This window comes from Diadema antillarum, unplaced genomic scaffold (assembly GCF_040938485.1).
Source record: "Diadema antillarum isolate AM-2024a unplaced genomic scaffold, OU_Dant_1.0 scf00000156, whole genome shotgun sequence".
In the NCBI taxonomy this organism is placed as follows: Eukaryota; Metazoa; Echinodermata; class Echinoidea; order Diadematoida; family Diadematidae; genus Diadema; species Diadema antillarum.
This window is the reverse complement of record NW_027271045.1, coordinates 427196-444825: the sequence shown is the minus strand read 5'-3', so window position 1 is coordinate 444825 and position 17630 is coordinate 427196. Positions and strand designations below refer to the sequence as shown.

The window sequence follows — 17630 nt, the reverse complement described above, 5'->3', positions numbered from 1 at the left end:
GGTTCACTAGTCAGAAAGTCCGTTGTTCCGAAGGCTTTTTCATCCGAAAATGAAATAAGGTTCGTTATTCCGAAGAAATTTTGTTAATGAAAAAAAAAGATGAGAAAGGTTAGTTATTTCGAAGATTTATTTATCTTAAGACGATTATAAAGATTGCAATTCTTAAGTTTTGTTAGTGTACTCTCCTTTTTCCACCATGGATTAACGATACTTTTTGTAATGTTCCGATTAACGAACGTTTTGAATTCCTATCATATACGAACCGTATAAGAATAAGAATAAGGACCATATTTTATTATCGAATTAACGAACCTTTGGAATAACGCCAAAATGTGCTTAATAACAAACCCTCTTTCATTTCCGAACTAACGGACATTTAGTTGTATCAGAATCTGTGTGTTTTGTATTAAAGGACTTTGGAACAATGAAACAAACCTTATCTGAATTCAAATTATTTTATTACAACAACGCGAGTTCCCCTCGGAAACTGTGCGTGATACACGGAGTGAACATTTAATGATGCGTTCGCTCATGCAGAGACGCTTTAATAATGCTTGTTCCGCTACGCATTTTGGAATGCGATCCGCATTTCGTTATAACGGAGCGCATTTCTTTTGTTTTTCTTTGTCATAGGCGCTCAGAAAAGACTTCGTGATAACGAAAATTTTGTTATAACCGTCTTCGTTATAAGCGAATTTTGTACCAAAGACTTTAATGGCGATAATTTTGGGACCAGAAGTTTTGCTTCGTTATAACGAAATTTCGTTATAACCGTGTTCGTTGTAACGGGAGTGCACTGTATCTTTATTTGTGTACTTCGTCTCTGTCTTAATTTGCTTTCTTTGCATTGTTTCATCAATTTTGTAACTATTTTACTGTTATACCGTTAACGCTCATTTCAGAATTGCCCTACTGCATTATTGGGCATATTAACAACTAGTATATCAAGGATGTGGGAAGAGATTGTCACCTCCTTGGTATGATCACTGCAGAACATTACCTCCCTTGACAATTACTCCTTATTAAAATTAGGCTCCAAACAATCACCCCTCTTACAATAACTCTCCCCCAGAAAATTACGTCTCTCATTGTTATTTTCGAACACATTAGCTATTTGAATTGAAAAAAAACCCAACATTTTTTCATATCGTCTGGTTTTGGTCGAGACCTAACTTCAGGTTTTAAACATCTTTTGGGTGAGATAATTAGAAACCCCTTACGAAATATTAAAGAGCATGTTATTCCAAGAAGGATTCAATTTTTTGAGAAAAAAAATACTCTTGAAATGGCCGGGATAAAACAGAGCAGCCCTATAATGTAAAAAGGATTCTGTCAACTACAACTCTCCCTAGATCTATTCAAAAAGAGGGTGCAGGACAAAAGACTTCGTTAACAACTAGGGGTGTTTTGTAAAAAAAAAAAATACCGTTAAACTCGTAATATTTTACTCTTTCTAATGAGACTAACTTATATTTGAACTGGATTTCCTCTTAAAGTGTCGAGAACATTTAATTTGAAAACTAGCACAATTCTACTTGTATGTAAAACAAGCTGTAATTTTACTCTCATGACAGATTAGGGCACCTTTTGATAAAAGTTGCCAGTTATGACATCTTGTTAGTATCTAATCATTTCAATAAAACCATGGGTTCTGCTTGATTGATAAGCTCGAGTCACTGACTTGTTACCATGGACCTGCTTTGATCGACCTACAACGATTGGTAATTGTGTGGAACTGACAGCTTGTCAGGACTGATAACTTTCATAAAACCGTGCCCGGATCCTATCAGAAATTATGGCTTTATATCGAAGAGTCCCTCGCTAATGTTAAGGGAATATGAATTGCAGTGAAATCAACTCTCCTTTTCTTATGTTTATCGTCTATCATGTGTTATAACGGTAGAAAATAAATGACAAGCCAAAAGAGTGATGACAGTGTAAGAGAAAGGTGCATCTTCTGATATGGTGTTATGAACTTATGGAAAATATACGACGGGTGGTAACTTTCGGGGGGCGGGGAGGGAGGGTTGTCCAGTAGGTAAGTATCAGGAGGGGGCGGGGGGTTCGGGGTATTGTTAATGGGGGGGGGGGGGTAGTAATCCGGGTGGTAGTTATCCTGGGGGTAGTTATCCGGGGAGTAATTATCCGGGTGGTAGTTATCCTGGGGGTAGTTATCCGGGGGGTAGTTATCCGGGGGGTAGTTATCCGGGGGGAAGTTATCCGGGGGGTAGTTATCCGGGGGTAGTTCTCCGGGGGGTAGTTACCCAGGGGGTAGTTCTCCGGGGGGTAGTTATCCAGGGGGTAGTTATCCGGGGGGTAGTTATCCAGGGGGTAGTTATCCGGGTGGTAGTTATCTGGGGGGTAGTTACCCGGGGGGTAGTCATCCAGGGGGTAGTTACCCAGGGGGTAGTTATCCGGGGGGTAGATGTCCTAGGGGTAATTGCCCTTGGGGGTAGTTGCCCTAGGAGGGTAGATGACCGGGTGGTAGTTTTCCTAGGGGGTAATGGCCCTGGAGGGTGATTGCCCTGGGAGGGTAGTTGTCCGGGGGGTAGTTGCCCTAAGGGGGAATAGACCTGGGGGGTAATTATCCGGGTGGTAGTTATCCGGAGGGTAGTTGCCCAGGGGGTAAGTGCCCGGATACGGTGGTGGTTGGTCGGAGCGCTACATTAGCCGGGTTCACACGTACAAATTAGCGGGATGACGATCGCGATGCTCATCCCGAGTTTTTTTGCGAGCGTCCACACGTACCAAATTAGCGGGATAGCGATCGCGATCGGTATCCCGCTAATTTGGCGAGCGTCCACACGTACCAAATTATCTCGCTAATTGCCGATAGAGATAACAGCAAAGCCTGCAAACTTGGTCACACAGCGCCCTTCTCGATCACTGCCTGTGCGCACTTACCTTTGTCCATTGTCTTTTACGCGTCAGTTGTGTGGTTCGCGCGCTGTTGTTATTGTTCTCCAAAGAGGTGAAGGACCTCTTCGCAGAGGCCTCGCTGTTGTGATGTGCGCATTGCATGATGGGATATAAAAACTCGAGATTGTAATCCCGACCGTTCACACGTACCAGCGCGCGGCCAATTATCCCGCTAATTGACGAACCAGCGCAAGATTTCTTGGGATTAGCATCGCGATGCTTATCCCGCTAATTTTCGGGTTTTTTCTGTCCACACGTGCAAAAAACTCGGGATGACGATCGCGATGCAAATCTCGAGATTTGTATCCCGCTAATTGGTGTACGTGTGAACCCGGCTATTGTTAATTTACTTTGTAAAACCGTCGCTATCATTAATAGGCTACCGGGTACTACGTTCAATGTCGTGATATTCTCTTAGAGTCCTATTTCTAGCTACTACAGTACACGTAAGTGTACATCCATAGTATAATCTCAATGTACCATCTTAATCTTAACTGCCTGACTAGTCTAGAGTAAGAACCCCAATTTTCGGCCGGCCTCCAATATCCGGACACTTAGGCCAAGTAAAAAAAGAAAGTAGTTTCTCGTCCGGGTTTTTTGAGCAAGGCGATGAGGGAGGCCCTTACTATTTGATATCTTACTATTTTTTCGAGGATTGTCAAAATGAAAGTAATATGTGTTTCTCGTCCGGTAATTCTGAGAAAGGTAACGAGAGAGGGCTTTACTATTTTCTGTATCGAATCTATGAAATGAAATATCACTCTGGTAGCTGTGTTATGAGAGACCAGGTCCCAAGTGTACGTCTTGTCTGCACTCTGTACATTTTCAAACAAATAGATGTATGTACCATACTCAGTACTTGAAACGAAACTTCATGCATGCAGAAATACATTTGCTTTTTCTTTCCACTACAGATGTCAAGGGAAAATGACCATCTTAATACTGGTGTTTAGTGTTGTAATGGCATTTCTGATACCAGTGTACTTGCAATTCTGATGTATTGTGCTATTAATTGAAACAGGTATAAAACGTGCATGTCTTTCAACAAATGTACGACTGAAATTAATTCCATGATATTAAAAACACTGCTTTATTTATCATTTGTGTTTGTGACTTTTTGAGTCCACACAGCTGGTATGTACAGTAAACCTCGCATGAGTCGAAGCTCTCGGGACTGACAAAAATGCGTCGACTTAAGTGAACTTCGACTCTCGCGAGAGTCGATTTTTTTTCGACTCACAGTTATGTACATGTATTATAGTACATTTGCATGCATGTGTGTGTGTGTGTGTGCTTGCGTGTGTGTGTTTGCATTCAAATTTGTCTGTTCTTGAAGATAATGTTCTTATTTTGTTCTAAATTGAACATGGAATTTGTATCAATACTAGTGTAGTTAAACGTAGTTCTGAGAATGTCTGCGCTAATGTGGCAACGTGCATGTGCTATGTCCATGGTGCAACATAGGTAGCCATAAACCTACCATGAGACAAACACTCTCCCAGGCCCATCCCAACTCCATTGAACAAAACTATACAGCCAGCCGGGCACGCACAAACAAGCTCCACCCACTTGGCCTGTCACTAAAATATTAAAGCAGCGATTGGTTGACCAAGGAGTTCTGGCTTGACATGGATAAAGTATGGATGTGCTGTGTGTATGGATAAAGTATGGATCGATGTGCTGTGTGTATACATGTATACATGTGTATGTATTCGACATGCGTGCGGAGCAGTACGGTGAGTGTGCATGCTTACCTGCAGCAGGTCAGGGACGGGGTTCTGCGACATGCCGATTTTTTATTCTCCTCTAAATGTAATGAGAATGCCAGAGAAATTTTCTTCGGCTCAAGCGATGTAAACTACGTGTATTTTGTACAAAAGGGACTGAATGTTTTACTTCGACACAGCCGAAATTCGACTCTCGCACTTCGGCTTATCCAAATATTTCTTAGAAAAAACACATAGGGAAAAATCGGGACTTTTCATTTTGCTTCGAGTTAAGTGATTTTCGACTCACTCGACGTCGACTTATCCGAGGTTTACTGTATCTGCATTTCTTCATAGTACAATTGTAGCACATTCAACTGGAAACTGGCTTGTTCAATTGCAGATGGATGTCAAAATGATACTGATATGGCATTATAACATTAAACATTTAAAGATGTTTCTTCATGTTCTAAAAAGACATTTGATAATCACTCATCATTTGGATGATGAATGATTGTATACCAAAACTACATGATTATGTAGTAAAACATGTACCTGTGCTGGTAAGTCATATCTCCCTTCATTTCTTCCATGGCCATCATTACAGTGCTACCAAGAAGCAGCAGTGATATAAACAGCAAAATACAACGTGTAATGACAATTTCAGTTCACGCTCATCAAAACTGCCTATTACTTTTCAAAGTTTTGGCTATCAACATTCGTTCGTGGGTGTATTTTGTTTGTTCGTTTGTTTTGTGTGTTTTTCCCTCGTGAAAGACGTAATGATTTCTTCGTATCGAACGTAAACTGCATGTTTACCGTAAACAAGCCATTCAGCTCAGCTCTGATGGCGCATTCGATTCATCGAACAGCACATGGCGCATTCCTTTAAACTCGAAAGTGAAGCCACGTGTTTGCACATCGGCGCTTCCACACACAGCGCGGCATTTTGCGATCATCGTTATAGCAGACTTTCCGATTCCAGTCAGGGGAAAACTTCGGAAAATACTGATGTTTAAAATCCAATAAAATGAAAAAAGCCTGAAAACAACGCATGATTATGTTTTCATAGTAAACGATAATTGGAAACACGGAACAGAGTATTGCATCCGCTCACAAAGAAGCTCTCTTGAGAAGATGAAAGCATTCCCCGTCCCCTGCTAGATAGTGGAAGCTTCCATAATCAGCCCAGCAAGTTTTTGGAGGTACATACTTGCACTTGTACACATTCATTGCGAGAAAACAATCAATCAACGCTGAACATTGCGTAGTTTGGCATCTTTATCGTGCTGGTGACAAGCTCGATGCTTCGGCATGTGTCATAACGTTATGTTTAGAGCCTGTAGGCCTCATAAGTCGACGAGTTTAATTCAAAATAGCAAAAAGAGGGAGATTGAAAAAATAAGAATTCTGGTAGAAAAATACGAATTTTGGAGCTGCTGACTACTAATTTGTGCTTCCAAAGGTTGGCAGCTCTGGTATTTAAAGCCGTTCGCTGTGCACACGTGCGCTTGAGATCGGTTCTCTCCATCACTGCACTCCACGATTTTTTTTTCCAGCTCCAGAACGCGCGCATGCTATGCTGGCTGGCTGGTCTCCTCTATTATGTGGTTACATTGCGCAATCAATCTAGCAGCACATGAAGCGGGCAGCGAGCAACAGCACTAGAAAAATGTACAGGTGCTCAACGTCCTGTCTACATCACGACGTACCGAGTGCGCTGTACATCACAGCCCAGGCCGCGCCCGCCCGCGCCCATCCAACTACAGTTCAACTGCTTTGTACATGGGTCATTCCTTCTTGCCGAGCTCGCGGTGTGAAATGCATGCGTTATTACATACGCACTACAGAAGCTACAACTGTACTACAGCTAAGTAGAGGACGCAAGGCGTAATTAGAAATGAGACATCACGATTGGTAGGTGAATTGTCGATTTTTTTTTTTCGGCAGCCGAAAAAATAGTGAAATATCAAACAAGTCGATGCGGCAACTGAAAATCGATGCGGGCGGGGAGCGGGCAGGGACGAGAATTATGAATTTCTTGGTATTTTCAGCGCCATTTTGAAAATAGTAAATAGTAAAAAAATCGATGCGGCGGCCAAAATCGATGCGCGCGAGGACGAGAAACTGGTTTCTTTTTTTACTTGGCCTTACCACTTATCACAAGGCAGCAAAGTCGACTGTAACAGCACAAGCATATCACATCGTTTCACATACTAGCACACTCGTTCACCACACGAAAATGCCCGAGTCACCTCCAAAAATCCATCTAAAATCCCGAATTTTGCCGTCAAAAACGCGGAATCGCCGCAACTTTTCCAAAGTGCGCGCAAATTAGGGCCCGTGTAAAGAATCGGGGTCGCCGAAAAAGCACTAAAAATCGAAAAATTACGCCGTTCCGTTGCGAGATTTTTCGCTTATCGCAAGCTCAGAGTGTGATGGTATCCTCAAAAACACAAATAAAAAACAAAATCTCCGTACGTGCCGATGCAGTGAATAAATGTACAGGGGCTGAATGCAAGTGCAGAGGCCCCAAAACATCCCCAATGCAACCTTGCGTCAACAAGGTATGGCGCGCGCGTATTTTTCAGCGGCCTTGTATGCGTACTGACATTGCACGCGTGTCCGGATTTTGGAGAAGCTGTGCGAATTTTGGGGAATTGACAAGGTGATAATATTTGGGGATTTTGTGAAATTTTATGATCGGTTTAACAAAATCAATATTGGGAAAAATTAGTTTGATATATGTAACAAACATTATTATAGATTTCATTTTGTGGAAAATTATTTGAGTTGAATAAATATTGCAAAAAAGCTTAAGTGTCCGAAAATTGGGGCTTTTACTCTACACCAAGTCTGAGGTGAAGATCTTGTTGAACAACAAGTGTTGGCATCCTGCTCGGAGACTGTCCTGATTCCTACTGTCCTGTGGCGGCTGCCAGCCCCAAAACTCCAAGGTCAGGGCCAAGGCCAAAGGTCACAAAAGTATGGTACTCTTCCTGTGGCGCCGTTCCTGCAGCACCTGTATGGCAGAACCCTTCGTGTACGCACGTGCGGCGATGGGCATGCGAGACTGCGCGGGACCAGGATTAGGAACTTAGGAGTTCCATGGACCGTGGTTTGTGTAGTGCAGTGCTAGCCTTGCTAGTCTGGACATCTGGACCTATTTACTTCTGTCTGGCAAATCACTGTGGAAAGCCTGCAGTCTAAGTAGGACAAGGATCAATGCAAATGTTACTATAGAATTCTGGTCTAACCGGAGGTAGACCTCTACTTTATAGAATTGATACTGATGGAACCTATGATAGTTTATACTCCTATAGTCTATGAAGAATCTTTAATTGTACCTTCATCAGGAGGTTATTAAAGCAAGCTGCCCATGATTCGACCATAGCACCGTTCAAAATTTGACAGCCTGCTACATGTAAAAAAAAAAACCTATGCGTTTGTGTGTGGTCAAATTTGGCTCCGGGAGATCAACCCTTGGTATTTTGCTATAGGCCCTAGGCCTAAATTATAGTTTAGTTGGCACTGGTTTGTTTGTCCTTTTGCCTCTTTGCAAAATAAGTTGTGAATGCAGTTGGATGAACTTCCACAGAAAACTGATGTGATAGTAAACAAGGAATAGGTTAGATGATTCAATTTTGGTCCAATTTTGATCCAGGTACCCATCTGATCTGGATCTGGGTTTTTGTTGTTGTTGTGTTTTTTGTTGTTTTTATTGTTTAAAGGATTATCATTGACAAGGAGGACCAACAACAAGGAAGTACATATTTCAGATTTACATATGCATAGATCTACGCACACTGAGCGTACACGCGAGTCAAGGCGGCACAGTGTGCAGTATTAAAGCTGATGATGATAGGTACAAAACAAGTACCGGTAGACATGACAGAAAGGCTTAAGGTTTTTTATCATTTGAAAAAAAAAAAAAAGGTGATTTTTCAGCATGCCTGTATGGATGGAAATACATGTAGCTGCTTCGTGGAGGTCTTCCTCCGAGTGCTTTTCTGGTTAATTTGATGCATTCTGTTGAGCATTCCACTTCCAGACATCTTTTCTGTGACTTGTAAACGTAAACAACAGTACACACATGGTCACTATAAACACTAAGATATAAACAATTTCGATTCAGCATGACAAGAAATGAAATCAAATACAAAAACAAGCAGAAATGAAAAAGTAGATTGTGACACAATGAACAGGGCTGCCAAGGGCTAGAAAAGTTAAAACTTTGTGACCGACAGCTCATGCAGTCCCTCCCCCACAGACCACACCTTATCAAACTATGAACATCAGCTATGTCATAACCTTCTCCTTCTTTAGCATAGACATCTCCCTGATCGTACTGTAGACATGGTACATGCAGTCACCATTTTCAGCAGGAAAACAATAACAACATAACAGACACATTACAAATGCCTTGAATTATTCATGTCATATTCCTGTTAATTTAATCGCAATGTTTCCATATTTACCTACCAAAATTCCAACAGGTGGTCAATCGTCGTCCACTCCCTCTCTAGGCTTCCAGGTGGTCATGAGTGGGGTTAAAAAGAGATTCCCAAGGGTCAGCGGCATCTCCACGGAGGACCTTGCAGATCTCATTGAGAGGCAGGAAAATGCTAAGGAGAGGAGACTTGTTGTGATAGTAAGTACTTAGGCAAACTAGTATATACAAATTATTTGAATCTTTCTGATATATGTTGAAATTTGGCCAAGACTGAATCAAGTGTAACTTCTAGTGATTTAACATTTTGCAAGAATAAACAACAAAAACAAAACAACACAAAACAAATGCAATGCGGTTATGATAGTAGCTTTTCCCACAATGTAAAAAATCAAAGTTATTCTATCAGTAAATGCCTTTAGACATCCAAATGTGGTCCTGTGCCCATAATTGCTTCTACTGAATGGAAAAGGTCATGACATCACAAATTCAGGACTTGTTTATGAAAATGTGCAGCAAATGTGTATAAACTGATAATATACTAATGATGCACAGGATAGAGTGTGTTAGTGAAGGTGCGGCGCACTCGAGAGTATTGACAATGGTGCGACATGCACGAGGCGCAGCCGAGTGCATGTTTGCAACCGTTGTCAATACTCGAGAGTGAGCCGCACCTTCACTAACGCCACGAAATAATCCTGTGCATCATTAGTTTTATAAAATGGGTCGAAACCTAACAGCATTATTCACGTACCTTTGTGGGTCAATACCAGTCAGCTACATGTAGCACTCGCTCAAAAGTCAAGATGTCCGAAGATGTTCGTCCCAAACATTTACGCACGTCGCACTCGGAAATCCCGCACACTGATAAGTACTGTACGTACGCATAAGAGTATACGTACGCCACGTACTGTTATGCACAAGAAAGGCCGCCGGCTGTTGTGGCAGCTTGCGGCCCGAACTAGAAGTTGTTTACAGGATTGACAGCGCGTATAGTAGCGCGTGACACACTTGTAACAACTGATTGAGTGCGCACTGCTAGTGTAAAACATTGTGACGTACGTCAGGCCAGGGGGGTGGAAGAGAGACTCTTCTTAGTGCTTACCTGAAGAAAATAATGCACGCACACGTGACTCATTTCAGCGCTTCCAATTGGCTACATTCTTGAACCCATTTTATAAAATGGAATTTGTGCGTGCTGCATGCATGCTGCATGCAGCTCACACGTACACACTTAATTACCCGCGTACTACTATTATACTAATGATGCACAGGATAGAGTGTGTTAGTGAAGGTGCGGCGCCCTCGAGAGTATTGACAATGGTGCGACATGCACGAGGCGCACTAACGCCACGAAATAATCCTGTGCATCATTTGTTTTATAAAATGGGTCGAAAACTAACAGCATTATTCACGTACCTTTGTGGGTCAATACCAGTCAGCTACATGTAGCACTCGCTCAAAAGTCAAGATGTCCGAAGATGTTCGTCCCAAACATTTACGCACGTCGCACTCGGAAATCCCGCACATAAGTACTGTACGTACGTATAAGAGTATACGTACGCCACGTACTGTTATGCACAAGAAAGGCCGCCGGCTGTTGTGGCAGCCCGCGGCCCGAACTAGAAGTTGTTTACAGGATTGACAGCACGTATAGTAGCGCGTGACGCACTTGTAACAACTGATTGAGTGCGCACTGCTAGTGTAAAACATTGTGACGTACGTCAGGCCAGGGAGGTGGAAGAGAGACTCTTCTTAGTGCATACCTGAAGAAAATAATGCACGCACACGTGACTCATTTCAGCGCTTCCAATTGGCTACATTCTTGAACCCATTTTATAATATACAAATGATGCACAGGATAGAGTGCGTTAGTGAAGGCGTATAGTGCACTCGAGTTAAATACCCGAGAGTGAGCTATACGCCTCCACTAACGCCACGAAATAATCCTGTGCATCATTTGTTTTATAAAATGGGTTGAAAATTCGAAAACTAACAGCATTTTTCAGCGTTTTTCTCGCATGACGTAAATCTCTCGTTTGAAGAGGCTACACCCCAGTAAATTATGCCAGTGCATATCTTGGCAATCAATGACTTAAAGTCAAAGATATAAAACACCTGTTTCTTGACCCTGGCCTAATCTAAGCATCAGTCATCGCCACAGCGCCACAGGAGGGGGGGGGGGGCACCGCGAGAGGAGGAGATTTTTTGGTTTTGGCATGGGCCATGTAGCTCCATGGTGCGTGTGTGTGTGTACGTGTGTGTGTGTGAGTGTAGACATTCAGCGTATGCAGACAGAGCATGCCTGTACCATGGAGCTACCAACATGCCTGTACTGTAGTGACCGGAACTATTGTCATTCCATTTTGCTCTCCCCTTCTCCCTCCCCCATCTCTCCCCCCTCTCCCTCCCTCTCTCCCGCCTCGCTCTCCCCCCCCCCCCCCCCCCCCCCCCCCCTCTCTCTCTCTCTCTCTCCCTCTCTCTCTCTTTCTCATGATCCAGTCAGCAGGCTGATTGTAACCAGCGAGGTAGTCTCACCTCCCCGTTGTAACTCACTGCCAAATAGCACATTGTCAGCACCGGCAAACTGGCAATGCTCTCCTTCTTATTCCTGTATTTTCGTTATTTACGGGTCGATTTTTTTCGTTCGAAATGTAAAATGGATGACCATAGAATTTCTCAATAGAATATAAAATTGAAAACTTTAGAAAGGATAGAGAAAATTGAGTTCACTTTGAATGGTCTGCCACAGGCAGATATCCTTATCATGCTCTTACGTAATACGACAGCTGCTTTCTCAATGATCCAGTCAGCAGGCTGATGTAACCAGGGAGGTAGTCTCACCTCCCCGTTGTAACTCACTGCCAAATAGCACATTGTCAGCACCGGCAAACTGGCAATGCTCTCCTTCTTATTCCTGTATTTTCGTTATTTACGGGTCAATTTTTTTCGTTCGAAATGTAAAATGGATGACCATAGAATTTCTCAATAGAATATAAAATTGAAAACTTTAGAAAGGATAGAGAAAATTGAGTTCACTTTGAATGGTCTGCCACAGGCAGATATCCTTATCATGCTCTTACGTAATACGACAGCTGCTGGAGTCATCAAACCCTGGCTTGGCCTCCAGGTTTGTCACGCCTGAGCAGAAAGTTTATTTGCAATGGACAAGTACTTCGACTCCCAACTCCCAAACGACAAAAATACGCACCCCACTTTGGGTATGCCCCAGTTGGGGACTCGCCTCAAACGAGGGATTGACGGCATGGTACCTTTGTGGGTCAAGACGTCCGAAGATGTTCGTCCCAAACATTTACGCACGTCGCACTCGGAAATCCCGCACATATACATTTAGTAAGTATGATGGGGGGTTGGGTTTCCGGACACTTAAGTTCCCGCATGAAAACTTACTTATTTGACATAGAATATGCACCCTTTACCTTGAAGACTTGATATAGACTCCTCATATAGGCCTACTATACAACATACTTTGAAAACGGCGTGAGAATTAACCTGCTAAATCGTTGGATTTGCCCTTCAAAGTGACTCCATGTACGCGTCCGGTCCCACAACGCTTGGTCTACTGTACTGTACGTATAAGACTATACGTACGCCACACGTACACATGTTATGCACAAGGGAAGAAAGGCCGGCGGCCGGCAGCCCAAACTAGAAGTTGTTTACAGGATTGACAGCGCGTATGCATGCAATTCAAAGGAGCCGCCGCGCGCACAGACGATCAGCAATAGGATTTAACACGCAGTGCAATGGGACTAGAATAACCAAAGCACACATGACTCATTTCAGCGCTTCCTATTGGCGACATTCTTGAACCCATTTCATAACTTTATTTATGTTAAGTTTTTCTACCCCTTGTACGCTCCACTCAAAAGAAAAAAAAAAATTTGTATGCTCAGCTGCAGTCTTGAAGAGGCTTTCCAGAATGACACACCCAGAATGAACTATTTACTGTAAAGTCACCCTTTATCCATCCATCTATCTATTTTTTCTTCCGTTAAGTGCAGCTTCATGCTTGAAGATTACGACCTGTAGTGTGTGAGAGTGTGCAGCCGCATGTGTGCTCCACCCGTCAAATTCCACAAGTAGTGTATTTACAAAATATATACATGGAGTGCAAGTAAAAATCCATAATTTCATACATGAGCTGCAGTTACGTCTCCCTCAAGAAGGACTTGAATGCCTCGAGGGAGGGTGAGTCAGCTGGGTCTGCTGGTAGGTGGTTCCAGTCTCTGGCAGTTCTGGGGAAGACGGATGAGCTATACACCAGATTGGTGCATAATGGTGTCCTGAAGCGGGAATCATGCCCTCTTGTGGAAGATGTTGACTTTTGTAGGTATTGCTGCCAGTCAATGTCCACCAGATCATAACGGATGCGATACAGCATTACAAGACGGCTTTGTAGACGCCTGCTAGCAAGTGATGGCCATTGTAACCTGTCTAGCATGGCGGTGACACTGCTGTGACATTTGAAGTTGCCAGTCACGTAACGTGCACTTCGTTGCTGAACCATCTCGATCTTGTCCACATTTTTTCTGGTGTGTGGGTCCCATGCTGTTGCAGCATACTCCACAACTGGACGAATGTAGGTGAAATAGGTGGCCTGCTTTATCTTCTGATTGCAGTGTCTGAAGTTACACGGAGGAAGGCACAAACAGAGTTAGCCTTCTTGACGTTGGCATCAATATGCCCATACAGTGCACTCCCGTTATAACGAAATGCTCAGGACCGGTGGTTTTCTTTCATTATAACGAAATTTCGTTATAACCGAACAAATACAATATATAACGAAAACAAGGAACCACGCATATATCTCATATTATGTTTGCTGAATACTCATCATACACTGGAAAGCTATGTGAAATGTGATGGGATAACTGTATTACAATAATAAACGCAAGTTCCATTCAGAAAGTGTGTGTGGCACAAGGAGCGAACACACAGTGGTGTGAAGCGTTCACCCATGCAGAGACGCTATGAATGCTTGTTCCGCTACGTATTTTCGAAAGCAATTCGCATTTCGTTATAACGGAGCACATTTCTTTTGTTTTTCTTTGTCTGTGGCGCTCGGAGAAGACTTCGTTATAATGGAAATTTCGCTGTAACCGTGTTCGTTATAAGCGAATTTTGTGCCATAGACTTTAATGGTGATAATTTTGGGACCAGAAGATTTACTTCGTTATAACGAAATTTCGTTATAACCATATTCGTTGTAACGGGAGTGCACTGTATATCCATATGACATGCCAGCAAAGAAAAATAAAAGAATTAAAAATGAAAATAAACAAATTGGGTGTCAGGTTAGATGCCAGCATTACTTTATTAAGGGAGGACATTTCATATAAAGAGTATCTCTCCAATGTGACTGCCTGTATGAGCATATGACCGAAGGCTCTTTATTTACGAACAGTCCAGGGTCCATTTGTTTTATTTGCCCAACAGTGATTTCCCACTGCTCTGGGCAAGTAGGCATGGAGCATCCTGCCCTACATGTGTAGTTCAGATCCATCTCTCATCCTTGTATTCTTTGTCATCAGTAGCTGGCATTTCTTTTAATTCAGTCTTTTCTCTTCCCAGGATGTCCGGCCAGAAGAAGAGTACAGCATTAGCCACATCCCTTCGGTTGTTAGGGTAGACCCAGGGACTGAAAATATGGACATCGTCAGGAGAACTGTTCATGAACACCTCACAGGTGAGCAAGTCAGGTTGACCTTCACATGAATGATGCAGAAATGAATGTTTGTAAGTTCCATATGTGTTAGTTGCTCTTTATCCCAAGTTTTGTTGATCCCCCATCTGGAATGTTTGTTTTGATTTTCTCAAATTTGAAAATTAGGTTTCTACCTGAGCTAGTATTTTGTAGAGGTACATTGTAGATCACTCAGACTGTTCCTCAGAATGATAGAACAGGAAACTTCTTAATGATGGAGGACGAATGAACAACTGCTAGAGATTTCCAATAAACATTTTGTTACCCACACAGTATTACGCCGTTGAGCTTTTTGTGTCAGTACTCCAACAGCTTACATGCATTGTAAGTTATTGCACTTGAATAGTACGTTTTGATGCATCTGTGTTTGTATGGGTGCAGTTGATACTGATTGATATGCTGACGCCTTCAAGAATGTCTAGTGTACCTGACCATACTTATGGGCCTATGCAGTTGCTGATACGTAAAACCCCACAGAATGATTATAGAAGGATATAAGTTCATCAATTTTGAACTGATGTAGCAATGATGACTTGACAATATAATTTTCATTATATGAGAAGGTGTTTTGATTTCCGTCTGCATTTACTATAACAACTGAAATGGCAATCTTCAAATCACTCAATGCATCATTGGTAGATTATAGGTTAAGAAGCATGTCCCACTAAATAGAAAGTGTCTGACCATTAAGCACAGCAATAATATTTCCATAATCCTTCTTCCATCAGGAGAAAGGTCTGAACCAATCCATGTTGTGATGTACTGCTCACTGGGCTACAGGTCATCAGCTTTAGCAGAAAAGCTCCAGCGTTGTTTGGAAGTGGATGACAAAAAAACAGGTGTGGTCATGCACTATTTAACTTTTGCTGTGAAGTTTTTCATCAAATACATTTTGTCATTTTGAAAATGCATTGTCCCCAATTCACAAAGGTAGATTGTGAAAATTCTGTCTGTGTGAAGATGCGGGACAGATTGTGTATGCCAGCAGACGCCCAATAATGAACATACGCTGACACATACGTACACATGAAAGTATGCCTATTTCGTCCCTGTTTTCGCTGCTGGAATAAAATTTAAACCCTGGATTTTATGCAAATGACCTTTGTGAAATTGGGCCATTGAGGCTTAAAGATTCATACCACATTTAATAGTATGTATACTGCACTCTTTTGCAAACGTGAAACTCAATGTATAAAATGCTGCAAAAAAAATAGATGCAAGCTATGTAGTAGCTTTCAGTCTTGAATGTTTCAGGTCACTAATGTTCCCTCTTTGAAACAGCACAGAAAAATCATACTTAGCTGAGCATGTTTTTCAACCCCATCTTCCCCCTTCCCCACTTCCTAGATATCCCTTTGCAATTTTTGTTTGAGAAAAAATGGATAGCGCATCTCTGACGTCACCCATTTCCACTGACTCCCGAGTTGAACTCACAATTGACCCCCAAGTTTTTTTCCAGCACATGGCTCTGATGTCACAGTAAACAAACATTTGCCGCGCGCACTCAACAATTACAAGCACGCTTACAAGTGCGTTATTTTGTCGCTCATTTTTTTAACAACTATAACCGATCAGCTTTACATCTGTATGTACACAGTGACTTTGACTGTGTGGTGTCTCATTCGTCTTTCACAGAAAATAGTTGCCATTTCTGTGCTAAATTCAAGAGTCTGTGTGAACCACATCTGTTGATGTTCTAGCAAATAGTGTATTGTCTTTATTTGTGCAATGGAACAAGATTTCGTACTCGGTGAAAGATGAGGCGCACTTTTCAACTCGACTTCGCCTCGTTGAATAGAGCTCCTCTATCTTTCACCTCGCGCAAAATCTTGTGCCATTGGACTTGTGACCATTCACTGTTTGTATAATGGTACTGCTCCAGCCAAGTTGACAGCAACTATTGTACTGCCTGTGGTCATTCTTGAGCAATGGAGGTTCACTTGTGAAATTTTATTCTTATTGATTTCATGTTAAAGAAAAAGTAAATGCAGCAAATATTTGTGCACACTCTGCAACTTTCTCATATTGAAATGAGACTTGACAAGTGTAATTTCAGCTAAACATCTGCAAATTGTTTTCATCTGATTTTAACTCTATTTATTCAAGTCAACTTAAATAAAGTATGGAATTGGACTTAAGATACTCGTTGCTGAGACAAATTACGGAGAGGCAAACAACTTCAAGATCACAATTATAGTAGTTGCTGTACAGTAGTACAGCAGCAAGAGGCACTGGTACACATCTGTCACACACAAAAACGTATTAACTCTTGTGCATTTTTTCTTGTGTTCCGTTATATCTCATTTTATTCCTATCCTCACTCAGCTCCAAAGCCTTCTTCACACGGTTTCCCGTCAAACATGCACATCTACAACCTTGAGGGCGGTCTCTTCAAGTGGGCGATGGAGGAGAGAGAGCTGGTGGATCGCTTCCAGCAGCCAACAAAATTTGTCCACCCATACAACATCGTATTCGGCCAGCTGCTGAGTAAAGACAGGAGGAGGTACGAAGTGCCCCGAGCCTGAAACGACGTGAGAGCGGAACGGTTTGTCCATCACTCTGCTATATATTTGGATGGTCTGACAGCCTTCTGCAGAAGGGTTTGTTAGGCACTCATGTAATTCTGATGATCCAGGAGCGTTTTGTGGAATGATTTGATGATGGCCTAGAAATCAAGTCCTTCTCTGGATAATGGTATGATGATAATAGGATGCATTCAAATGTACAAATGTATTTTACATGACCACTAAGGATGCACTTAACCCATTGAGGATGAGCTGATTTTGCTATACCATACATTTCCCATAGACACCTACCTGATTATATT

General features: G+C 42.3%; 1 protein-coding gene across 1 annotated transcript; it reads left to right on the top strand.

The window, feature by feature from the left end:
• The first annotated feature begins 7140 nt into the window (after window positions 1-7140).
• Window positions 7141-17328, top strand: LOC139722069 (uncharacterized). Its single transcript, XM_071633390.1, has 5 exons — window positions 7141-7192; window positions 9122-9276; window positions 14671-14793; window positions 15525-15642; window positions 17129-17328. The coding sequence occupies exons 1-5, from the start codon at window positions 7141-7143 to the stop codon at window positions 17326-17328; spliced, it is 648 nt and encodes a 215-aa protein (XP_071489491.1).
• Window positions 17329-17630: the final 302 nt, after the last annotated feature.

What these genes read in the sequence shown, in the direction of transcription:
- LOC139722069 (XM_071633390.1), top strand. Translation starts at nt 7,141, where the DNA reads ATGCAAGTGCAGAGGCCCCAAAACATCCCCAATGCAACCTTGCGTCAA. An exon ending in AGAGGAGACTTGTTGTGATA is followed by an intron (nt 9,277 to 14,670) that starts GTAAGTACTTAG and finishes TTCTCTTCCCAG; the next exon opens with GATGTCCGGCCAGAAGAAGA. An exon ending in AGTGGATGACAAAAAAACAG is followed by an intron (nt 15,643 to 17,128) that starts GTGTGGTCATGC and finishes ATCCTCACTCAG; the next exon opens with CTCCAAAGCCTTCTTCACAC.